A 26,171-nucleotide genomic window follows, 5' to 3' on the forward strand; every position below is an offset into this window, starting at 1 on the left:
ACAGTCTGTCTGTCTGTAAAGGATCTGGATCTGGTTTGGGGGCTAGGTGTCAGGGGGCTGGGACAAAGGCTTGGAATGATCTATAACCTGACAGGAATAATTGACTCCAGAATTCAAATGTCCATGAAGCTGATTGGACCCTAAACACATGCAGTTTCCATGTGTGGCTCCATTCCAGCCTTCTCTTAAACTGACTCTATCAAGTTCTTTGCCTCCAGTTCCTATTTGTGCGATCCTCCCTGAAATGCTGATTCAAGGAGGAGAGAGGCTCACCTTGCAAACACAAACATGAGCCTCAAACTGCAACTCCGGTCTGGATAAATCCAGCTCATGTGTTTGAGCCAGAATGCTTCATATCTGTGGCTGAAAAACTGCTGCAGCAGCTGCAGGAAATCTGGCCCTTAGTCTTGTTCCTGCACTGATTGGCCAGTGGGTCATATCTGAGATTCCTGTTGGATGGAAAAAGTCAGAAATGGCTCTGACTGCAGCTGCTGGGCGTACTTTTTAAGTGTAATTTCTGCTGTTTTAGTGGTAGGCATGCTGCTGTTTAGGATGGGATTCAGAGCAGCTGTTTTGCAGCAGCTGTTGTGTTTTTGGCAATCTGGAGAAAATCTTAAACCACAGTTTATATCAGTTTCAATGAAATTGTACATTTTCTGGAAATCCAATAAAAATGAGTTTGTAGACCAAACTGTGAATGTTTGTCTTTGAGCAACTCAGTGAATTAAATGTTGACAAATGAAGGTTCAACAAAATCTCTGCTGGTTGACAAATCTCTGTTGTCTATATGAACATAAAGCCCAACCTGCTGTTACCAGGGAGGCATCCTGCACTTTCTGACCAAATGAGGTTTCCTCACAGCTCTTAAAGCTTTCAGACTTTTTTAGATAAGAATTTGGGGCAGAAATGATAAAGTGTGACAGCGACAGTCACAACAGATCAATATCTAATATGAAACTAAAACTCTGTAGACGGAGGTCTGGTGAGTCATTGTTTATTAACAAATAACAAAAAACTTACAGTTCAGTGGTGAAGGTGGCAGTCTGAGATGAAGAAAAACAGTGAGCACAGACACAGGAAGTAAAAGAAGACAATGACATAAGGGGAAGAAAAACTGCAAAATAAAACAGGAAACAAGAAACACAAACAACATCAGCTTGATTAATGTGTGTGTGTTTTCAGACACGGTTTAGACAAAACCAACATCAGTTTCTCCTTCATCAGTAGAAAGACATGGTTTATTGTTCAAGTGAAACGTTTTATCTCATTCCTCCACTTTGACTGAGCCTGTGGGACTTTCAGCAGGACATCAGTGAGCTGTTTTACTGCTCGGACTGCTGCTATATTTCCTGTAAACCACCAGATGGCAGTGTGCCGGCTGAGTTCGCTGCCCACAAGCTTCAAATCTTTTCTCAGCACAAACCAGAGGAAAGCCCACAAGCTGCATGAAGCTCTGCTCAGCCCACACTGGTTCTGATGGTCCAGGTCAGTCTGCTTTAGCTAGTTACTATAAAACAAAGAAGAAAAAGGCCCATAAACAGCTGTAGAACCTGGAGACAATAGTACCTAATTATCTAAAGTGCAGACTGTGAATAAGAGTAAGAAGTCTGTGTGATGGACAGCGAGCATCAGCCACAAATGCTCCAGGGTTTCCTCCTGGGAGCAGACAAGGCAGCCAGCACTAGTTGTGGCGTCGTCATGTGCCACATATCTGTTCGTGGCCACAGCCCCATGCAGGATCCTCCACTTGAGATCTGCAGTACGTTTCTCTATGGGGGTCTTACACAGCGACCTCCAGCTGCCCCGAGGAGAAGAGCCTGGTGCAAACACTTCTGACCACCTGGATTCTTTCAGTTCTGCCAGTGCAGCCAGGTCGAGGACTTTAACACTTGTGATGTATGATGTCTCTCTGTTTAGCCCATTCAAGGTTCCACATTGGGTTGTTTTAAAGGAAAGGAGTAACCCTGCTTTCTCCTCCCAATCTTCACTGGCCGGTGAAAGGTGCAGGTGAACAGGGTAAGACTTTCCTAGTTCATTACTCACATAGAGATAATTTTGCATTACAGGTTTTCTGAAATTGTGTCTAAATATGAAAATGAGGCAGTATCTAATGAAGTATGAGCTCATTTGAATCTTTTTCAAGAGCTGAAAACTGAACACTGATTAAGTCGGGTTCAAAATGATTGTTGATATAGATGTGAAGATTCTCAGTCATCCAGGTCATAGTTATCCAAAGGAGGTTAAAGTCAAGGGCACCAGGACTTGGTTGAAGATACTGGAAGACGTTTCGTCCGTCATCCGAGAGACTTCTTCAGTTCTGACTGACTGGTAGGGAAACTCAGCTGTTTAACCTCTGAGAGGTAGTTTGCCAGGATCGTTGATACCGCTGGTTCGTTAGTGCTCCTGGCTGTGGTAACGACAGTCTTCTAGTATCTTCAACCAAGTCCAGTTGCCCTTGACAGAGGGAATTTTAGATATCTATTTTCATTCCTCCATAAATCAGAAAATAATGTCGACAAGCAGAAAATTAAATGTTCCATAATCCAGGCTGTGAATGATATGTGAACAAACCCCTCAGTAAAAAGTCTACTGTACATCAAAAAGCAATTCATTTCGGTCACTGGCTTTATTTGGAAATATTTCCGCTTTGTCCTAGTCCATCTCCAAGGCCGCTGCAGGAGGGCCCGAGAATTCACCTGAGAACACAAAATGTAGCCTAATTGTTTTTGAAATCTGTAATTCGTGTTACTGGCAATTTGGTAGATTTCCCCTGTAATGTAGCTCATTGTTCTGTGGAAGGTAATGAAGTCAAAGGGCAAAGGGCCATTCGACAGGTGGACAAGATTGAAGAAGACAGCCTGAACATCCTAGAACAATGCTCCACACCTCAAATCACTCCAGTAGATGGACAAGATTCCTGCTGATGTGGCTGCAGTACGGCTTCACATCACATCTAAAGAACATGTCCACACATCACAGGAAGTGTTGTTATTTTAATGTTTGTTGTTTTATTAAATCATTCAAGCTGGTAATCTGACAAATATTGGAGACTGACTATAACATAAAAAGACACCATGAGACACGTTCTATTCATAAGAAATAAGAAAACAATCAGCTCTCGTGCTGAAAACTTTGTTTTATACACAGGCAACAGGTGTGACAGCAGAATGGATCATAAGAAACGACAAACAAGCTGAACAAACCACAAAATAGCCTCAAACTGGATCTGTTAAGTATCTAGATGTTATCTAAATGTGTCTTTCCTCTGTTGTTCTGATGGACTTTACAGACACTGTGTACATGCTGCCTTAATTTCTTTAGAAGCAGCTTTGTATTGTGAGAAGGGTACATGATGCTCACTTTATATTGTATGTAACTTGTGTTGCAATACTTTGAGGCTTAGATAAAAGGAAGTTGTGTTGACACAAACACATACCATACCTGGTGATTCATTCATCCACACCCAATCACAAGCACACATATGCATATCACTAATCACACAGACACACAGACACACCACTCTGGGTGCGGTTACCTCTATAAATTGTCAGGCTGCATAGGAAGAGACAGACTCCTCTGCTTACTGCTTCAGAGTAGACTCTGAGTTGGTGTGAGCAGTCTCCAGATATATATCTGCAATTGCTTTTGTTTTGGTAATAAAGATCTCGAAACTTAAGGCACTGTCTCATTTGATCTCTTCTCATCAACGGACCCGGTGAAGTCGGCGCACTTCAACAGTATTCAAAGCACAAAGCATCAAACTGTATATAGAACTCATGCCACTCATGACATAGTTTACTTGCATGAACCATTTTTTAAAGAAAACATGAATATGCTGAGTGTGCAGCAGCTTAGAACTGGAGGTGTACAGCATACTGCTGTTAAATCAGTTACATGTCATCTAATCTGCTTCTCTCCCTCACACACCTGATCCAGATCCACAATCACACACTGGACCAACATTCACCCCGCCGGATCATTGAGTCATCATCCATATGGCTGTTCACGCACCAGCCAACCAGACTTTTGAACTTGTTGTTGAGAACTTTGATTTTTGATCACTCGTCTGCCTGCCTTGCTCACTCTAATCTCTCTCACCGGAAACATCACTCGACACCAGAGACAGCTTTAGACTCGGACTGAAGTTGCCCTTAAGTCACACACACAGTGACTTCAGACTTTACTTAATTGACACTCCCACACCTGAGGCTGATCTCCATTAACACATCTGCCCTCCATCAATCACCCCCACTATTTGAGACCAGACCAGCTGTCCAGTCTGCACCAGATCGTTGAGTCTTTCGAGAAACCACGCACTCTCTTCACAGAGTTTATATACAGGAAATCATGCTCAAAGAGCCCAAACTTGACCACAGTGATTTTAAGAATTCTAGACCTACTTCTTAATGACCGGTTTAATCAAAAGTCTTAGAGAAGATTGTCCATTTATATTTGAGTTGAACACAACGTTCTTCATAGTTATGGATAATGCCGCCTATTTTTTGGCCCCTGTAACCTGTGGTAATCAAGACGGCTCCCTCAGACCCTCAGTTGGCCTGTTTATATATGCTGCCATTAGGTCACACTATACAGAAACACAAAATAAAATACCATTGTTATGCTGATGACACACAACTGTACGTCCCATTAAATGGAACATACTGTAGATAATCTTCTCTGCTCTATGGCTGAAATAAAGTGCTGGATGTCCCCAAACCACCTTCAATAAATGAAAATAAATCTAATATCATTGTCTGTCTAGAGAAACATCTTGGATCTGTGTCTGCAAGTATCACAGCTTCAGCCAGAAACCTGCATCTAATATTTGACTGAAATTTCCTTTGAAAAACACGTTACACAAGTTGTTCAAACATGTTTTAACGTGTTATTAATTGAGAAACACCACAAAAATCTGATCTTTTCTCTCATGGCCTAAACTCGAGCAGGTCATCCATGCGTTTATTTCTTCCAGGTAAGATTTTTGTAATTCACTTTTTGCAGGGTTAAACACAAAAAACTTCTGCAGGTACATAACGCAGCTTTTAACAAACACTAGAAGACAAGATCACATCAGTCCTGTTTTAGCCTCACTCCACTGGGTACCTGTAAGTTTTAGGATTGATTTTAGTGATCACTTGCACTTGCTAAGGGACTACATGGTTCTGCTCCTCTTTGAACCAGTACGCAACCTCAGGTCCTTGGGCAGGGCTCTGTTGGGTGTTAAGGGCGCTTTCACACCTGCAGTTCGGTTCATTTGGAGCAATTGAAAATAATGTTACACTGTTGCATTTCAGTTCTTGTCCGGTTCATGTTCACACTGCAGTTTTACAAACGAACCAGAGAAGTAACCATGATGTTACACAGACTTACAGGTAGCTTGTTGATTGGACAGCTTTGGCGATTGTCATCCTGCATCATCAGGACCCACGTGGGGAAATCAAACTCCGGTGACTGATTTTTGTATGATACTATTTATTTTTAACTATGTATGTAACTTTGATGGAAGTTCTGTATAAATAAAGTTTATTATTATAATATATCCTGCTCCCTGAAGTGCCATGCTAACAAGAAAATCAGTGTCAGTGTTCATAATGATGTAGCTGATCAGTATGTGTGTCATCTGAATGGAACTGAAATTACTTAATCCTGAATTAAGGTTTTGATCTGTGTTCACTGTGCAGCTGATCAAGTCATTACTTTAAGATTTTAGCAGTTTATCTTCCAGAAATGCAGTTTGTAGTTTCCAAAGTGTCCCCTGCAGAAAGCCAAGGTATTTAAAGAAGCAGTCTGACAGTTTGGGAAATCTGCTTGTTCTTGTTGGATCTCAGCTAATAATGAGCTAAAGCTTAAAAAGGGGAAACATACAGTAGACTTTACTAACTTCTACTGAAACATGTTGGTCTGATCTGTTGTGACTGTCCCTGTCACACTTTATCATTTCTGCCCCAAATTATTATCTAAAAAAGTCTGAAAACTTCAGAAAGTGCAGGATGCCTCCCTGGTAACAGCAGGTTGGGCTTTATGTTCATATAGAGATTTGTCAACCAGCAGAGATTTTGTTGAACCTTCATTTGTCAGCATTTAATTCACTGAGTTGCTCAAAGACAAACATTCACAGTTTGGTCTACAAAGTGATTTTTATTGGATTTCCAGAAAATGTACAATTTCATATAAACTGACATAAACTGTGGTTTAAGATTTTATCCATATTGCCAAGCACAGAACAGCTGCTGCAAAACAGCTGCTCTTAATCCCATCCTAAACAGCAGCCACTTCTCCCACAGCAGAGTCCAAACAGTGCTTCCTGTTCTCTACAGTTAGGTGTCTTATTGGAAATGGTCTCAGTAGATGACAGGATCTGTCTCGTCTCTATCCTTTCTATTGGCCTCCATTTCTCCTCCTGTTTCCTCCCCTTTCTCTCTCTCCCTCTTTCTCTGACTACATGAAGCTGACTGTGGAAATGTTGTCATCATTCATACTGATGGACTGCTGATATCATTGCTGTCCATTCTGCAGCAACACACAGAGGCCAAAAGCTTGTCTATGGTCCCTTTCCTCATGAAGACATACAGGAACAAGTCTGCAACAGGACTGAACCTGACAAAGATGAAAGACAGGCTGTTGAGTCTCAAGTCTTCTAGGGTATTGTCATTGAATACTTTCAGGCACCAAATGATTCTGGGCAGGAACAGCAGCGTGTAAATAAGCAGCACCAGAACTAAAATTCCCACAATTCGTCGTTTTTCATCAGAGCGAACCGAAATGGTAGCAGACAGGGCTTTGAGGGTCCCAACCAGGAAGAATATTAACAGTGGGAAGGGGGGGAGGAGGAGGATAGGGAAGATAATGTATCTGATCAGAACTCCAGAGAAAAATATAAGAAAAGCACAGACAAGAGAAAGGACCCAGACCAGGACACAGACCGCCACAGAGGTCTTGATGGTTCGTCTGGAGCGGTACCACAGTGGGTGGGCGATGACCAAATACCTGTAATAGAAGATGGACACAAAGTCTTTGAGGAGCTTCAGAGTTATAAACTAATATAATGTTCAGACACAGAAGGAGCTCCACACATACTGGATAGACAGACAGATACCTTTCCAGGGAGATGCAGACCATGAAGTAAATACTGGCAAACAGAGCAGAGAAGTAAATACAATAGAAGATGAAATATATATTCTCATCCACATTTGGTGCCACGTCAACGATCATGCAGCAGAACTGAAGGACGTCAGTAATGAGAAGGTTGATGAGGTAGATGGGAGCAACATGATCACTTCTCACCTGCAGGAAAACATTGGTAAAAGTCAACAAGCAGTTGGAAACATGTTGTGAAGTCCACCTCCTCCCAAATCTGTCATCTTGCTCTGCCCAGCAGCTGCAGTCAGAAATGTCAGAAAAAGTCAGAAATGGCTCTTTCTGACTTTTTCCATCCAACAGAAATCTCAGATATGACCCACTGGCCAATCAGTGCAGGAACAAGACTAAGGGCCAGATTTCCTGCAGCTTCTGCAGCAGTTTTTCAGCCACAGATATGAAGCATTCTGGCTCAAACACATGAGCTGGATTTATCCAGACCGGAGTCGCAGTTTGAGGCTCATGTTTGTGTTTGCAAGGTGAGCCTCTCTCCTCCTTGAATCTGCATTTCAGGGAAGATCGCACAACTAAGAACTGGAGACATGTTAACAGAGGTTCATTATGTTTTCACTGGACTTACTTAGAAACATAATAATAAGGTGCATTACATATAGGCTTACATTTAACAACAAACAGTTATTAAACTCAGCATAGGGTTGGGTTTATGTGAGCAGTGGTTATCGTTAGGGTGAGTCTCCAGGGATCAAAAGTGATGGAAATAGGACATTTTACATTAGAGCTTCCACCACACAGTGAGGATCAGTGTCAGTCGTCCTACGAGCAAGGGCTCATTCAAATGATCAAATACTATATATTATATAGTTAATACTATAATAATTATTTACAGGATTACAATAACAAAGTTATATACAGCAACATATATATAATCTGGTTATAACAGAAACAGGCAATCATTAAATTATTAAGTTTTAATAAGCAGATAAATTATAGAACTACCCATCAGGCTGACTGATATCAGTCTCCTGCTGCTGCCAGTTACTGTCATGATTAGGCTTTGCCACCTCCCCTTTCCTTTTGTTTCCTCTGTTTTTCCCTTCCCTGCTGTCTCTGTCAGTGTTTTGTCTGTCATGTCCTGTGTATGTGTGTGTGTGGGCGTGTCTGGCTCTGGCTCGTCACCACCTGCAGCATCAGTTCATCAGTTTACCTCCCTGGTATATTGCTCCGGCCAGCTCTCAGATCTCAAAACTTTAACTAGGTTTAAACTCTGTTTCAAACAACCTATTTCTTTGTCTACTCTAGTTGTTTCCAGTGTGTAAGATGCTGCCTGCCTACCTGCCTGCCTCTCAGTCTGCCCAGCACTGACTCCCAGGATGCCATAGTCAATCCCCACAGTATCTGGAGTCCTCCGTCCCATTCCCAACCGTCTGGTTATCTCTGTGCTCTTGGAAAATAAGCTCCATACCTGAGCCCATGCAGTTGGATCCGGCCTGCCTATTCCTAGAGGAACGCTCCCGCCGAGGTAGCTCGGGTGAGTGCCTCTATTGTAGCGTCAAGGGTCATTTTGTTGCCTCATGACCTATTTAACCAAAAGGTCCAGTTCCTCAGTAGGTGTGGGCATACTAGGCCAGAACCCTAGTCTCACTAACAATCCTCTTCGTCTACAAATCCCTGCTAAAATGGTGCCCACCTCAGCTTTCTCTGCCACTCCAGGCCTTGGACTCCTGTACAGAGGGAAATTTTATTGATCAAGATTTGGCCATCCAGTCTGGGTTTCCTCTCGAGCCACTTCCAGAGCCCTGTAATGCCCTGGCCTTAGATGGCCATATCCTAGACCTTGTCCCCCGGTCTACTGAACCTCTCAAGGTGATACTGTCTGGTAATCACCATGAAACATCTCATTTAAACTAATCTCAGCCCCTCAGACCCCTATCATTTTAGGGTTCCCTTGGCTTAAACTACATAAACCCTGTGTCGTTTGCGCTGCCTCCAGAATCCTGGGCTGGAGCCCTTATTGTCTGTCCATCTGTCTGCAATCTGCACTACCACCAGCAGAGTGCGCTAATTCCCCACTCAACTCAGAGCCTCCCGACTTAACAAACATGCCCTCTGAGATCCTTCTGAATATCATGACCTGAAAGTCTTCATCAAGGATCTAGCGCTGTCCCTTCCGCCTCACCATGTGATTTTGAAATTAAACTGCTCCAGACGCCCCACTTCCATCCAGCAGGCTCTTCAACCTCTCTTGCCCTGAAAAAGAGCCCATGGAAATATAAATCAGAGACTCTCTGAAAGTGGTCTGATCCACCCCTCCGCTTCTCCCATTGGTGCAGGCTTCTTTTTTGTGGCTCAGAAAGATAAGTCCCTCCGCCCCTGTATTGATTACCTCAGCCTCAACAATATTCTGCCACTAATACACCCAGCCTTTGAACCCCTGCAGTAGGCCACGTTCGTCTCTAAGCTGGATCTTCAAAACGCCTACCACCTGGTGTGAATAAAAGGATACAAATGGAAGACAGCTTTCAACATCCCTCTCGGCCACTTTGAGTGCCAGGCAATGCCTTCTGGGTTGACTAATACACCTGCTGTATTCAAAAACCTGGTTAATGACGTACTTTGTGACTTCCTGAATCGTTTCATCTTTGTTTACTTGAATGATATTTAGATTTTTTTCAGAGATCCCGTAGAGCACGTTTCCCACGTCCACCAGGTTCTTCAGCGGCTGCTGGAGAAAAGGCTTTACGTCAAGGCCGAGAAATGTAAATTTCACTCCAGTTCCGTAAGCTTTTTTGGCTATATAATCAAACGAGGGTAGATGCAGGCAGACCCAGGTGAAATCAAGGCAGTTGTGGAGTGTCTGGTCCCTGCCTCTCGTAAACAACTAGCAGCAGTTTTTGGGGTTCGCGAACTTTTACTGTAGATTCATCAAAGATGACAGTAAGGTTGCAGCCCCTTTAACCCAACTAACCTCCACCAAGTCACCTTTCTTCGGGTCTCCTGAAGCCCAGGCTGCTTTTGACAAATTAAAGTCCCTGTTCAACAACACACTTCAGAAGAAGAATATCTGTACAGGGTGTGTATGTTTTCTGTCCACACAAAGCGTAACGTCTGCTCTCATGGGCTTAGGAGGGATGTGTGAAGGGACCTCTGACTGTGAACAGAGAGTGTACTGCTTGTTGCTTATAGCTCAAGCTGCAGATTAGCCACCTGGCTAACGGCAACTGGCTCACACAGTGTGGAGAATGTGTTTGATGTGGCTGATTAGATTTAGACAGACACAGACAGCGTTTGCTCAACAACTTCCAGAAAAGGAGCAACAAGATTACAACACAGCTTTTTCTGACCCATAGCTTACCAGTCATCTGCTCTGAGCGCAGAGGCAGCAGCAAGCAATCCGGATGCTAGATGTCAATAGCCGCGGCCAATGTGGAGCAATGTGAACACAAGGGGTCTGCCTGGTCGGCTGGTCCAGCGGCAGACTGCATGTCGGCCACAGGTTAGTTTACCATTAGCTTAACATTAGCATCCTGGTTGCCTAACGATCACTTGCCTCGCCATGGCAACATAGCAACGTCGAGATCGGCGTCGCCCGAGGTTGGAATAGGGAATCGGGGAGCGGCTTGGAGACTCCCGCTCTTCCGGTAACAAGTTGAGGGCTTTGTCCAGTGAAAGACCACCACACCTCCTTGTCCTTAACAGCGCTGCCTCTCTTTGGGGGAGAGAAGGGCGCAGAATGAGCACCGTGAGCCTAGGGTGAGTGCTCAGCCGGTGTGCTCCGGTCCGAGGTGTGGCGGTATGGAGGTCCTTCGGCAGGACGAAGCCTGTGTCACAAATGCCACACACCCGTACGGATGTAGTGGCGTCCCACCCCACTCGGGCCTACTTGCTGGAAGACATTGTTCTTCTTTTCTGACTGGAAATCTTCTGCTCTTTAGACAGTTCAGTGCTTGAAAAAAATGGGAGCCGAGGGTCAGGTCTCACCGTTGTACTTATCCAAGGTGCGGACATAGGAGAGGCCCACGCTGTGGGTGGGTATAGACAACTTTTCTCAGTGCCGCACAGGTGCGCGTAGGGGTAAACCCAATAGTGATAGCCTTAAGAATGCGAAGCCTATACGAAATAGAACAAAGTAATTAACATTGTCGATGTAGCCAACATTGGGCCACAGCTTCGTGTCATTTAGACACTCCATCAGAAGAGATGGGTGAGGAATTGTTATGGTACTATACTATAGTATGTATAGTAAGCAAAACACCCAAATGCCATGCAATCATCAACATCAATGCACAAGTGACGAGCCCAATGCGTCCACGCACTGCGACACCCAATGCCCCCCCGCGAATCCAGAGGTCATGCAATAAGAAGAGAGAGAGAGCGAGTGGCAGAACACCTGCAGCAAGTCCCAGGCCGGCAGCAAACACCTCGCGCAGGTCACCGTGCACCCGCTAATAAAAGTCTGCCGTCCCCCCAACCGCCGGAAAAACTAAGGCCACCCGCGCCAGCCGACATCCCCCATGCGCAGCATGCCCCCAGGCCGCCGTGCAACACCAGCCAAACCAGCAACTACCAACCCACCCACCGGTCAAGGGCCGAGAACTCCAGGCACAAGCCCATAATAAACCGGAGCACAGCCCTGCCCCTCACCCACACTGCACATCCCGACAACTAACTTTATACTTCAGTATCCAGAGGGGTCCAACAACTGGCCGACAGAGAAATGGGGAAGCATGGATCCGAGGCCAACGAAGCTTGGAGGGACCAGTTTGCAAAACAGGGACGCAAACTGGTCCCTCCAAGCCAACGAGGAAATGCCTCCCCCGGACTCCCATGCACAAACTAAACGCCCAGCAGCCATTCAGAGACCGGGGAAAAAGCACAATGCATCAAGATGCATCGACAATCGCTCTACAATCCCACCGCAGCCCTCCAAACCGCAACCGGATCAACCCGCGCAGCGCCCAGAGACCCCCACCCCCAGTAGCCAGGGCACCCCACGACCCCCCAAAGCGCAAAGGAACCCAGACCGCATGTCCCGGGGGAAGCTGCACCCCGCTTATGTTAATGCTTTTAAAGCAGGTATGACGTACTGATGAATGGCATATCAGAAATTTTAATTTCCTTACAGAATGTTTGTTCTATGTCAATCCATGAGGGGGCTCTGATTGGTCCATTTTGAGAGATATATATTGTAGTCTATTGGACAGGAAGTAATGATATAAATTTGGCAGTTCTAAACCACCACGGTCTTTTGCTTTTTGTATAGTTTTGAAACTGATTTGTGGGGGTTTATTTTTCCACAAAAATTTTGAGATGTTTGAGTCCAGTGATTTGAACCAGACAGCAGAGGGTTTGGTGGGTAACATTGAAAACAGGTAATTGATTTTAGGTAGGACCATCATTTTTATGGTGGAGACTCTTCCCATGAGTGATATAAGTTATGATGTCCACCATACAAGGTCATCCTCTATTGATTTAAGTAAAGGCATGTAGTTTAGCCATGTCAGTTCTGACACCCTGGAGGAAGTATTGACACCCAGATATTTAATATTCCCAGACTTTAGCAGTGTGGTAGATATACTCTGGAAATCACACTTTACAGGTAAAACTATGGATTTACTCCAGTTAATGGAGTAGTCTGAGATGGATGAGAATTATTTTAAGTGTGATTGTCTCAGAAAGAGAAGTTTGTGAGTTTAGGAGGAAAAGTACATCATCTGCATAAAGGCTTATTTTGTGGTGTATATTTTCTGTTTGAATTCCTTTAATATTATTATTTTGTCTGATAGCAGCTGCTAGCTGTTCTATAAAAATAGTAAATAGTGAGGGAGAGAGTGTGCAACCCTGCCTGGTACCCCTCTGGAGACTAAAGCATGGAAAAGAATGATCATTTGTTTTGACAGAAGCTCTTGTTGAACTGTATAAGATTTTAATCCAATTTATGAAAGAGTTTCCAAATCCGAATTTCTATAAAGTAGCGAATAGAAATTTCCAATTTACTCTGTCAAATGCTTTCTCTGCATCCAAAGAAACAACTGTAGTTTCCAGGTTATATAATAGTGGCACAGTCTATTACGTTAAGTAGCCTGCGTGTATTGTTGGTGGAGTGCCTGCCCTTAATAAATCCTGGTCAGAGTGTATTATACCAGGAGTGACCTTCTCTAGCCTTCTTGCTAGGGTTTTGCAGATGATTTTAAGATCTGCGTTAATAAGTGATATTGGGCGATAACTGGTCGGGAGTGTGGGGTCTTTGTCTGGTTTAAGGAGCAGGCTGATATTAGCAGAGTTCATTGTTGGAGGCAACATGCAAGTACCCCTAATTTGCATAACCATCCTATAGAATGTGGGCGCAAGTATTTCCCAGAATTCCTTGTAGAATTCAGCCGGAAAACCATCTGGGCCTGGGACTTTATTATTCGGCATATATAAGCGAGCTTCCTGGAGTTCAGCCATTGAAATAGGTGAATCCAGAGCCCTCCAGAGAATCTTCCAATCAGCTTGATATACATTTTAATTCTGGAGTCAATAATTCCTGTCAGTTTATAAATCATTCCAAGCCTTTGTCATAGCCCCCTGACACCTAGCCCCCAAACCAGATCCAGATCCATTACAGACAGACGGACTGTAGGACAGACACACCACACAGACAGGAAATAAATAACTCTGTCAGAATGTACATACCATAGAATAAAGAGAATAGATGGCCACCAGGGTCAGAGGAAGGCTGATGGCAATGATTATGCATGTCACCACATCTGTGATGTCGAACTTGTTGTACTCTTTGTAGTTGGAGGTGATGTTCCTGTGATTATAGCTTTGGTCCTGTGAGGTGTTGTTAAAGTAGAAACCGTCCATTCTTCAGAGTGAAACCTGTTGTTTGAGAGATCAGGTTATTAAAGGGAGCAGGTTTTTAATCTACCTAACATTGTTCAGTGATATCACTAAAGCTGTGAGGTGAAGTTCACACAAACACAGTGTACCTATAGTTTACCCACAATCATATCAAATCACAAACTGCTGTCTTTCACTTTCTATCATCATTCCTCAACATTTGTCGCATTTAACTTTTATTTAATGAAATAAGAAAAGAAGAACAAATATCTGTACGTGCTGATGTGAGGTCGTTACTGCAGCCACAGAACATCGTCCAGCTGTTTCACTAACTTAATGTTTAACGTTAATACTCATTGGTTTAGGACATCCTGCCTGTCTCCTGTACTTGATGCCCCTCTGCCCTCTGAGTTTGGATGAGGAGGTTTACATGATGATTAATCCACTTGACAGGGGACAGACTGTGCACTCTTCCTTGTTGGTGTTTGTTCTGAAATTATTTCTGGAACAAACACTTGATGCATATTGTTGGGATCACAGGGACCTCACAGAGGAAGCTGTTCATTTGTGATCATAACAGAACTTTTATCTTTTCGTCGATGAACTCAGATCCCTGAACTCAGCTCTCAGCTACGATTGGCCGGGGACCTGTTACCTATGATGTCACCTCATTAATAAAAACTCGGCGTCATGTCTTCGCTTCTCTTCTGGATGTGACGGCTGAAGCCGCCAACCTGACGGCGCGCTTGGAGCAGAACATAAAGTCCTGCTATAGATCCCTGCCACCAGCTGAGTTAGCCAAGCTGCTAACTCTGAGGAGAACAGACGAAGGGCCAGACCCTCTCATCTGGACGATCCGAACACGACAGAGCAAAAGACTGAACGGACCTGCCGGCTAACAACTAGCAAGACAACCCAATGTCTTCCTCTATGGATCGCTAACGTAACTGGGATTATACAGCAAGTGTTGGAACGTTAAAGCCTTTAGATCGCACAGCGGGAATTTGATTTCCATCGGATTCATTCTCTAGGAGGAGTGTATTAAAATAATTAATATCATCAACACCAGTGATACACTTTCTATATCCTGATACTCTTTGTCAGGTAAAACACATGTGTTATTAAAAACTGTTGGAAATTCAGCATCCTCAATGGTTTATCAATTAAACATCATATTCATCACTTGTTAATACATTTCATCTTAACCAACAAACATTACTCCATGGTCTCTGCTGGCAGGAGGCTGACTTCCTGTTAGTCTTCAGAGGCACGCTCCTGTGGTTAGGCCACAAACTGCTGAGTGTCAGACTTTACATCACATCTTTAAGGTTAAAACCAAAAGTCGTCATCTATCGTTCTAAATATTTTGTCATAACAGTGCATGACGCAGTTCCAGAACAGTTTTAAATTTCCAAACATTTCCAGAACATTTAAAAATCATGATCATTATCTACACTAAAGCCACACTTTGACTGATTCAACAGTGCATATAAGCAAATACACTCAAGGACTAAACTTTGATATAAACTGACTGACTTCAAGACACCTCTAATATCTCAGAGACACTTTAGCTTCTTGTAGTTTAACTCGGGTCGCCACCCAAAGACCCCGGCGCATTATGTTCAGATCCTCCACAGGACAGAGATAGGCCCCTGATAACAAGCTAGTTTCAATATCAGGTTCTGGCCTACCTCAGTATCAGAAGTCTAACTCCAGACTTTCTACCTTTCCTTGCGTCCGCCGTTTCTCATCAGGGAGTAGAGTATTCAAACACAACCTGGAACGAGTTCCTAGACTCCAGATCTAGAGAATAAGACCAGTGTGGCCCTCGGCTCAGTGTGTGGCAGTGTGGAAGAACCTTACCTTGCAGCAGGAGGAGGAGGAGAGGAAAAATAATCTTCTAAAGATTCTTTACTCAAAGTGTCTTTTATTAAAGTACAATCAGCAAAAAAGAAAAGAACAGAGCAAAACAGCGTCGACCGGAGTTCTGCTTTTTCAAAATACCAAGAGCTGCAACTTATATACAGACACAGACAGGATGTGACAGAATAGCTCATGATGTATGTTTGCTGTGATTGGTTGATGCCTGTGCAGATGAGCCATGATCAATCTCTTGTAAGTGGTCTGTTATCCAGATCACACCCAAGATGGTACACATGAACACAGAAAATATCTGCCGACCTTTTTCTGTAAATGCATTCTTTTCACTCTTTTCTCTTAAAGTTAAATGATAAAGTTGAGCAGGTTAAACAGACACACCTGTCATATCAAAATCAATTTCAATGAATCAATTAATTAAATAGGTCATATTATACTTTATGGCCTTTTCCCCTCTCCTTTATTGAGTTATAAAACTTTATTGTGCATGTAATAGGCTTGTAAAGTGAAAAAGCCCAAACGGAGTTCCCATCTCCCGCAGAAAACTCTGCTCTGAACTGAACACAGCTCATTTGTAGTCCAGCCTTTTCTTCCACTTTCTTGTGACGTCACAATAAAACACGCATCATAAAGCTCGCCTAGCGGCTAGTCAGACACGACCTCAAAAACAGTGGTGGAAAAACACACTGACCTGCAGCACTCACTAGTCATGTTTCCATCTAATTGTCATATGAATTTTTTAAGTACAACCCAGGCTACAACAGGACTAGTTATGTCAGTAGTTGACGATACACATGTCTGTCATAAACAAGACATGTGGGTTCAAACCAGAAACAAAACCAGTCGCATGAACCTGAGGACCAGGGATCTGAGAAACATAGACAGAGGTCCTCAGGAATGTGTTTCAAACGGGCAAACTGCTACCTAACATGTCTCCATAAGTTCTGGGAATATCCGCCACGACGCCGATAGCAGAAACAGCTGATCAGACGTGAGTTACAAGAACTTATTCGCCAAAAGCGTTTCCATCTCCCATTTAGTGCATTTACTCTTTTTCGACAAAGGCAAAAATCTCCTCAAGCGAGTGTAAAAACTTTTGAGAAATTAAGGATTTTTTTTTCAAATTTAGCCGTTTCCATCAACTTTTTCTAATGCAATACTTCAAAATGCACATAAACAAACGACGATGAAAACATGGCTAGTGACAAGACATCCACCTGCTGCCTCTCCTCTCTTCCAAACACTAGCTACTCTCCAGCCAGCCAATGGACATAAAGTTGTTACTGTGATGTAGAGACAGAGCTCAGTTAAAACCAAAAAAGAATAAATCAACACTCTTGCCCCCGTTTATGTTGCTAAGCTGGTGAGAGGAACATATTCAGCTTAACCAAAGCAGTGTTTACTTTCAGGACTCGCCCTACTTAAGAAATTACACTTTACTACAATGTAAAGTTTTCACACCTGAGACCTTGTAACACTAACGAATCACATGACACCGGGGAGGGAAAATGGCTAATTGGGCCCAATTTGGACATTTTCACTTAAGGGTGTCCTCACTTTTGTTGCCAGCGGTTTAGACATTGGCAATGGTTACACAATGGCTGTGTGATGTGTTATTTTGAGGGGACAGCAAATTTACACTGTTATACAAGCTGTATGCTCACTGCCTTAAAGTAGTACGTAGGAAGTAATTTCTTCAGTGTTGTCACATGAAAAGATAGAATCAAATATTTACAAAAATGTGAGGGGTGGACTCACTTGTCAGATACTGTACATATGTTCAAATAAACTGTAGGTAATTTAGCATCCTCAGTCATTTATCAATTATTTATCATCCTTATTCAGTTCTTAAAACATGAAATGACTTCCCGTCAGTCTTCAGTGGAAGGCTCCTGTGGTTAGGACACAAACTGCTGTGTGTCAGACTTTATATCACGTCTTTAAGTGTTAAAACTAAAAGTACATAAAGCAAACAGTACATGAAGCATTTGGCCGATGTCAGAGCCAGGAGCAAGGCGACCTTAGCCGAAAAGAATCACAGGTCCGCCGTTTCCAAAGGCTCAAATGGGGCACTGTGGGGCAACAGGCCACATCACTGGCCTGCCTCCGCACCCCCCTAAGGAAACGCTACACCAGGGGGTGGGAGAACACAGTCCTGTCCCCGAAGCCCTCATGACAGGACGAAATGGCGGCAATGTAGGTTTTAACCATACTGAACGGCAGCCCCAGTCCATCAGCAACTGGAGGAACAAAAGCACCACTGGCAGCGGACAGGCAACCAGGCCCGTCCCCTGGTCCATACACGAGCTTTGGAAAGCCTACCACTTAGAGGAGTAAGAGGACTGAGCGGAGGCGGCCCTCAACCCCTGGATGGTGCGAACCACCTCCCGGTAGAGACCTAAGCCCTCCAGGTGTCGCCTCTCAGCCACTGGAGAAGGGGAAACCAGGATGTGCTGGTGCGCTTTGGAGTCACCAGAGTCACCGCCAAGGTTGAAAACTGCAGGCAATCCAGAAGGCACGGGACCGCTCGAGGGACAGCACGGTAGAGCAGGAGAGAGGAGAGCCAAGGTATGCGAGTCTCTCGGAGGAGAAAGGAGCACTCTTCTTCCAGTTCACCATGAAGCCCAGGTAAGACAGGTGTGCGACTAGCTGGGCTGTCTGCACCACCGCTTCATCCCGGGTCCCAGGTTGTCCAGATAAAACAGGACCCTGATGCCCGACCACCGCAGCGGCTCCATGGTCATCTCGACACACTTGTAAAAAGTGCGCAGAGCCAGGGAGTAACCGAAGGCGGTTGTATTGGTACTGGGCGCCCTGGAATGAAAACTGCAGAAACTTCCTGTGTCCGGAAATGAAAGTACGCATCCTTCATGTCGATGAAGGAGAGCCAGTCTCCCTGGCGCACACACTCCATCACCTGTTTCACCGTTAACGTGCAAAAAAGGTCTCACCATAATCGCCCTGTTGAACAGTGACAGGTCCAGGATGGGCCTCTCACCACCCGTCTTCTTCCTGACCAGGAACCCAGCGGATCAGTCTGTCCATCCATCTGTGCATCGAGCACGAAGCAAGCTACTCCGAGTAGTGTCTCAAAAGTGGTCGGACCTGCTGATGAGGCGCCCTGGTGGCCCTGAAGGGAAGCCACTCTGCTGCCCTTGCCGCCGTCACGGTTCGGGGGGGGTTGCCCAGCCACGACCCATGGGGGAGGGGTCCCCTAAAGGCCAGGGATGCCAGCCATGGGGGGGCCTAGCAGGGAGGGTCATGGGCGCACACACACCGCCATGCAGGAGGGAGCGCCTCCCTACTGTTGGCAGCTGGCTCTGGGCTTTTATCCATACTTGTCCTTCTAGACTTGAGCGCTGCTTTTGATACTGTCTCACATAAGATACTTCTTGACAGATTAGCTTCTATTGGTATTACTGGCACTGCTCTGTCTTGGTTTAGGTCATGTCTATCTGGACGCAGTCAGCGTATTGAATTAAAAGGTTTTCGATCAAGAACATCTATAGTCACCACTGGTGTTCCCCAGGGTTCTGTCTTGGGCCTGCTTCTTTTCATTATTTACATGCTCCCTCTTGGTTATATTTTGAGGAAATATTGGATTCATTTCCACTGTTATGCGGTTGACACCCAACTCTACTTGTCTGCCAAACCCACTGGTTCTTTCCCACCACCATCTTTGTCCAGCTGTTTAGCTGAAATTAAAGATGGGCTTTCTGCTAACTTCTTGAAGGTAAATGGCAACAAAACTGAGGCTTTTCTTATTGGCACTCGATCTGTTTAGTCTAGATCTAATTGTCTTTCTTTGTACATTGACAATACTGTAATCTATCCTTCTTCACAGGTTAAAATTTTGGGTGTCATCATGGATAGCACACTATCCTTTGAAGCTCAAATTTATAATATCAGGCGGATCGCATACTTCCACTTGCGTAATATTAACCGTCTCTGCCCCTTTCTTTCAAATAATAATACTGCAGTTCTTATTCATGCCCTGGTCGATTCACGTATAGACTACTGTAATGCTCTTTTCACACTCCAAATTGCTACATAAGCTTCAGTTAGTTCAGAATTCTGCAGCTCGTGTTCTTTCTAGAACTCCTTATACTGAGCACATTTCTCCTGTTCTTCAGCGATTGCACTGGCTTCCAGTAAAGTATAGAGTTGAATTTAAGATCCTGCCACTTACTTATAGGCACTTCATAATCTTGCACCCCCAATACCTTACACAACGTCTCCATGTTTACACCCCTTCACGTGCTCTCAGATCTTCATCTTCAATTTCTCTTGTGGTACCTCGGATTCGACTAAATACCATGGGTGCCAGATCTTTTAGTTGTGCTGCCTGCTGCCAGCCTATGGAACTCTCTTCCCGTTGATGTTCGCAATAGCGACTACTTGTTGACTTTTAAAATGCATCTTAAGACACATTTATTACATGTTGTACTGAGTTTTTAATGCATTTTATCTGTATGCGGCTTGTTTGTTGTGTGTATTGTTTTATGTAGTGATCTGTTTATTGTTTGTAAGGTGACCTTGGGTGTTATGAAAGGCACCATTAAATAAAATGCATTATTATTATTGCATTATATTACATTACATTTTCACCTGCGTCTCATTCACTAGGTGTTTCGTCACACACCTAATCTGAGCCCTTAAATGGAAGTCTGGGGTATTGGTGAGATGTGTCCAGTTGATTTTGGTGGGCCACCTGGGCCAGAAATGCCAGGGCCATTTTTTTGTCTCAGTCCAGCCCTGGCACCACATGCTCAGTGTCTGCAAGAGAGGACAAATAAAAACATGCATGTGCTGATCTCTGATGAGCCACGACCCCCTCCCCCTTCATGCTCCATGTAGCAGTTTGCCCCTTTGCTGCCTAATTAATAATAATTCATAGACTGTCAGGTTGTAGGTACTAACTTCCTGCTCACAGTACTCCACTGAGTGGTCAGCGCTGGTTCAAGATGAAAAGCGACTGTTCTTGTGTGTCTCTTATAATGTCCTAACTGTGGCATCGTGCTGTGTGATGGAACTGCACATTTTGGAGTGGCCTTTTATTGAGGCCAGCCTAAGGCACACCTGTGCAATCCCCATGCTGTCTGATCAGCATCTTGATATGCCACACCTCTGAGGTGGATGGATTATCTCGGCAAAGGAGAAGTGCTCACTGACACAGATTCTGACAGATTTGTGAACAATGTTTGAGAGAAATAGGCGTTTTGTGTACATAGAGAAAGTATTAGATCTTTGAGTTCAGCCCATGATGAATGGGGGCAAAGACAAAAGTGTTGTGTTCATAATTTTTTTCAGTGTAAATTGAGACATTTTCTCAATAAATTGGTACAGAAATATTCACCAGAATACAGACAATTATTAGTTTCAAGAACAGATTTTGCTGCAGCCCCCAGCTGCAGTAGTGCATGGATCATGCGTAACATTCATCCAGCCAGAAGGAATGATCACCAACTGTTCACAACTGAGAGGGAGTGGGGCTCTGGAGCGGTAATTTATTTAATAAACCTTTGTTGGTAATGAGCTTCAAGACGCCTCAAACCTTGAAGGTTCTGTAGGCCTCTTCTATGAACTCTGGTCTTTCAGCTGCTAGACGCCATTCTCTGAAACCGACTGAGAGTTTCCTTGGCTGTGTGTTTGGGATCATTTTCTTGCTGAAATGTCCTCTCTCGTTTCATCTTCACCATCCTGGTAAATGGCAGCAGGTTTTTACCAAGAATGTCTCGGTACATTCGTACATTCATCCTTCAGTTATATGAAGTTTGCCAACTTGTGCTGAAAAACAGCCCACACAAGGAGCAGCTGGTGGCCAGTTTCTGGTGAAATTATGTTCTTTCCACTTTCAGTATGTTATGCAACAATAAGGTTGCAACGGTCTTGCGAGAGCTCTTTGGTTTTACCCATCATGAGAAGTTCCTCATGTGGCACCTTGGTAATGACACAGCTTTTTATAGGCCATCAGTTGGGACTGAACCAGCTGATATTAATCTGCACTGAGAGGGGCAGTATGGAGGACCGATCCTGACACAGTCAGAAATAAATACAGAAATCCAAAGCAATCCAAAGCATCCAATTAAATACACAAAAAAATAAAGTAAATAAATAAATGTAGGTAGTAATTAAATTATACAAGGAGACATGAATGTATATATTTTAATTAGTGCCTTTACTATTCACCTTTGTAATAATTACCTTATTTATTTAGTGTGTTTTTTTATATTTTTGTCTGTTTTTTTCTTCCTTTGTATTTTTTTTACCTTATTTATTTTCACCCATGGTATTTATTTCTGCCTGTCCTTTTAAAATTTTTGTATGCATTTCTGCCTCATTATGCAAATGAGGAGGGGCTGTGTCTCAAGGGGTCATCTTCTCTGCTATTGGTGGACCAGTCAGACAGGAGAGCTCTAGGCCTACTCTGCCTGCAGACATCAACGATCTTGCCCCTCACACAGTCAGATGGCTTCCTTCAGTGCGCTGAGGTGTTTAGCAACTCTGTTTGAAGACACTACCAGTGCACTCCTATTTGAGTATTTACGGTAAATGCTCCCACATGGAGCAGCTCGTTGCTCTGCTGTTATCAGCTGCTGTTTCAACAAAAACGCCATTCAGAACATAACCATATTCTTCAGAGGAAAAGAAGAAGGAGTAGAAGGAGAGCAACAAATAACCCACAAACAATAAAATAAATTCCTTTTATATTTCCCTGCCTTGTTGTTTATGTGTACATACAGAGGAAGAATGTGAGAACAGCACACATTTCATCGTTACTGTGTGTTAGAGCATGGGAGAACAGTGGATACTTTTAATACAGCCCACACCCCTAATACTGTGTAACTATAACAAGTAGAGAACAGAAGAAAAAGATGTTCTTTCTTTACAACTGTCTGCATAGCTTATTCATATTGTGTAATGAATGAAAATAAATAGGCCTACTAGGCTCCTCTCTACTTTGACATTTAAGATTAGCTTGTTTGATCCACCTTCATACACATGTGACATTACTGTACAACTTGAGAAAGGTGAGTTGTTTTCTGCTCCAGCCTGCCTAAAAGAAAAGCGTTTTTGGGATTAAATGGACTTTATTAGCTGCTGCAGTGCAGGATGAACTCAGAATAGACCCATTTCTCACCTTATTATTCTAAATCATGCAACGAAGAAGAAGAAATGCATAATAAATCCTGGGACAAAATCTGTCCACAAATACTGTACAGCATGTAGTCTGATGAACAAGACTTGTGTTATAGCTGACTTGGGCAGTGAAATGTTTAATTTTTTTAATTCATGTGGTCATAGTTGTCCACAACTCAAATCAGAATATAAGAAGAAATGTTTTATACCACCTCAAGAAGGCTTCCTATCAGAAAGGTAGGAAGATATTTCAAATGTACAACTGCAGTACTTAAATCTAAGTAAAGTAATTTCCCTGACATTTTTGTGTTACTTTTAATAGACCCATGTAAGAGGTTTTATACTTCCTGTGAGTATAATCCAATCAATCTTATTTTCATACTGTATATCCGTTGTGTAATTTGATAAATTGTGTTGTATGTCGTGCTCGCATCTCAGAGAAGACTCTGACTGCAACATGCGTCTTTGTAAAGAGAGAAACGGACAGAAAAAGTCTCTAACTCTGCCTGTCAGCTCGCTCTGCTCCGTTAAAACTGAATTTACCATACAGAATTGAATACGAGTGCACTCCAGATTTAGCTGCAGCCAGCTGACTGTGTGCTTCTTCCTATGTGAGCATATACACTGAAGTTACGACAACTTCCTGTGTCATGGCGAAGAGTTGATCTTTCACGCCACGCCACGGACACGCCCATTGACAAAAACTCGCAAATAGCACAACTTTTCATCGTCAATGCCTTTAGAAGGCACAGCAGAAATTTGACGTCGATCTGACTAAATCCCTAGGAGGAGTTCGTTAAAGTACGAAGTGTGTAAATCATCCAAAAATAATCCGTAAAATTCAAAATGGCCGACTTCCTGTTGACTTTAGGCTATGGGTTCTTGAGGCTTTTTTGTGCGTCTTGATATGATACATGTCCCCAGCAAATTTCGTGCATGTACGTTGAACGTGAACGAGGGGCTAATTTTTTCCAATTTTCTAGGTGGCGCTAGCGAGTCATTTTGCCACACCCATGCACAAAACCCATAAAATACGAAATTTTTAACCGTTTCTGACATGTTTGCAAATTTTGGTTTTCGAGTATGTTTAGTCCATGTCAATTGAGCCTACTTTGCAAAAAAAAAAAATATATATATATATACTGTATATAATCTTAGCAAATTCAATAGGGACCTCACACGGTCGTGCTCGGGCCCTAAATATAATCTTAGCAAATTCAATAGGGACCTCGCACGGTCGTGCTCGGGCCCAAATAAACCAAACATACCTTACCTGAAAATAAGTATTTACTGTGATATGAGGTTAAATTAAACGTTAGATGAGCGTACCGCTCAATTAACAGCTCTCAGGTTTTAAACCACAAATCAAAGAAAGGAAAGAGATTAAGGAATAATTCTATTCTAGCCACAGCACGCTGTAGCCTACCAAAGTTTTATATGTTGTAGGCTATGGTAAAATAGCAGACTTCCAATCAGACCTCTTGATTTGCCATTATGTGCTCATCAACAACATGTGAGAAATACCTAAAGCTAGAAGGTCAGAAAACACTGGGATCAGTGAAATTACTTATTAATTACGGGTGAAGCTGTTTGCGTTACAGCGTTGGGCAGCATCGTGAGGCTACATGTGAGTAGCGCTGAGTCTGTAATGTTGAATGTGGATGATGCAGTGCTGAGGAAGTTAATGGAGCAGTTGACAAGTGTGTGGCCGTGGATGTTACTGTGGATGGAGGTGATTCAGAGACCACAGACAGGTCGTCTTTTATCCAAAGCGACTTACAATTGGTGTTTGTCAGAGGTCAAACGCCTCTGGTTAAGTGTCTTGCTCAGGGACACATTGGTAGACCTGTCCCAGTGGGGAATTGAACCCGGGTCTCTCACACCAAAGGCATGCGTCTTATCCACTGCACCATCACCACCCACGTGATCCCTAATAAGGTAAGCAATGAGCACTTTTTAGGCAGCTTGAGTGTGAGAGTCTGATGTCACTTGGACATCTTTTCTGGGCCTGTCCCAAGCTCAAGAACTGTTGGGATGACATGTTCAATCTGTACAGTTGCATATACAATAGACAGCTAATCCCTGACAGTCTCTCTGTGATATTAGGCTGTTCCAACCACTTGTTTTCTCTCCTTCCAGCATAACGACAAGCTCTCATGTTTGATATGGTTATTGCATAAAGGGTTATCCTGAGGGAGTGGAAATCTGCCTCCTTTCCTTAAATGGTTAAATGACACTGTGTCTTGATGGCAACCCAAAGTTTTTTAGCACTTGGGGACCTTTTATTAACCATATTGGGAGGGAGAGGTGTCAACCTGGAAGCTGAATGTATCAGACTACAAATTGTAAAGTGCTATATTTGTTTGCCTTTTGGTTCTACCCTTCGGCTTGGGCCCTCCTTGACCTCACCTGGTTTTGGTTCCATGGCCTGAATCTCTAATCTTCAATCTACCTGCCAACATTTCAGTCATTACATGGATTGATTTTACTTAGAAGAGCAGATATAGATTATTATCAGCCTGTTGTGTGAGTCCTTAAGCTGCATTCAAAGAAGTTATAGTTGTATCATTAATTAGATGTTTTACTCTACTCTTACTAGTATTTTAAATTCATTCGGTGGGAACTGTTGGGTTTCTGTAAATATCATCACAGAGTACGGTCTAGACCTGCTCTTTTATGAAAAGCGCTCTGAGAGAACTGTTGATGTGATTTGGCGCTATCTAAATAAAATTGAATTTAAATAAAATGAGGTAAAGAAAGAATAATGAAAATGAGAGACAGCATGAAAAATTTAGCATTAAACCTATAAATAAGTCCAGATATGTAGAACATGCTTACAAAGGCTTTTTTCCCTTTTTCTTTGTACAAATTCTTCTTCTTCTTCTTAATAATAATAATAATAATAATAATAATAATATATATGTCTATTGTTATAGTAATGTTTTTCAGGATTTTGTGATTGTTGATGAAAAGTCTCAGGAGGAGACGAGTTACAGTCAGTTAATGACTCATTAATATTTAAAACATTCAGTGAAATAAGAAGATCAGTCAGTTCTAAATATACTTGTTTTTCTTATTTGACTAAATAAATGTTAAATGTAACAAATTGAAAAGTGAAAGACAGCATTTTGTGATTTGATATGATTGTGGGTAAACTATAGGTACACTGTGTTTGTGTGAACTTCACCTCACAGCTTTAGTGATGTCACTGAACAATGTTAGGTAGATAT

At 43.1% G+C, this 26,171-nt stretch overlaps 1 protein-coding gene across 2 annotated transcripts in view; it reads right to left on the minus strand.

The window, feature by feature from the left end:
• Positions 1-6,436: 6,436 nt before the first annotated feature.
• LOC119911370 (G-protein coupled receptor 4-like) overlaps positions 6,437-26,171 on the minus strand; it is a 110,341-nt gene continuing 90,606 nt past the window's right edge. Inside the window, exons 1-4 of one of the 2 annotated variants that reach the window (XM_038730252.1) lie at positions 15,787-15,903; positions 13,774-13,962; positions 7,097-7,284; positions 6,437-6,987 (exon numbers count right to left, since the gene is read on the minus strand). In XM_038730252.1, the coding sequence (XP_038586180.1) occupies positions 6,474-6,987; positions 7,097-7,284; positions 13,774-13,947 (876 nt within the window). In that variant the 5' untranslated portion in view covers positions 13,948-13,962; positions 15,787-15,903 and the 3' untranslated portion in view covers positions 6,437-6,473. Of the gene's footprint in view, positions 6,988-7,096; positions 7,285-13,773; positions 13,963-15,786; positions 15,904-26,171 lie in introns of those variants that run through there. The other variant, XM_038730251.1, reaches the window with a different exon arrangement.

Source organism: Micropterus salmoides, unplaced genomic scaffold (assembly GCF_014851395.1).
Source record: "Micropterus salmoides isolate LMB-PRFRI ecotype aquatic unplaced genomic scaffold, ASM1485139v1 Ms_hic_scaffold_2, whole genome shotgun sequence".
Taxonomy (NCBI): Eukaryota; Metazoa; Chordata; class Actinopteri; order Centrarchiformes; family Centrarchidae; genus Micropterus; species Micropterus salmoides.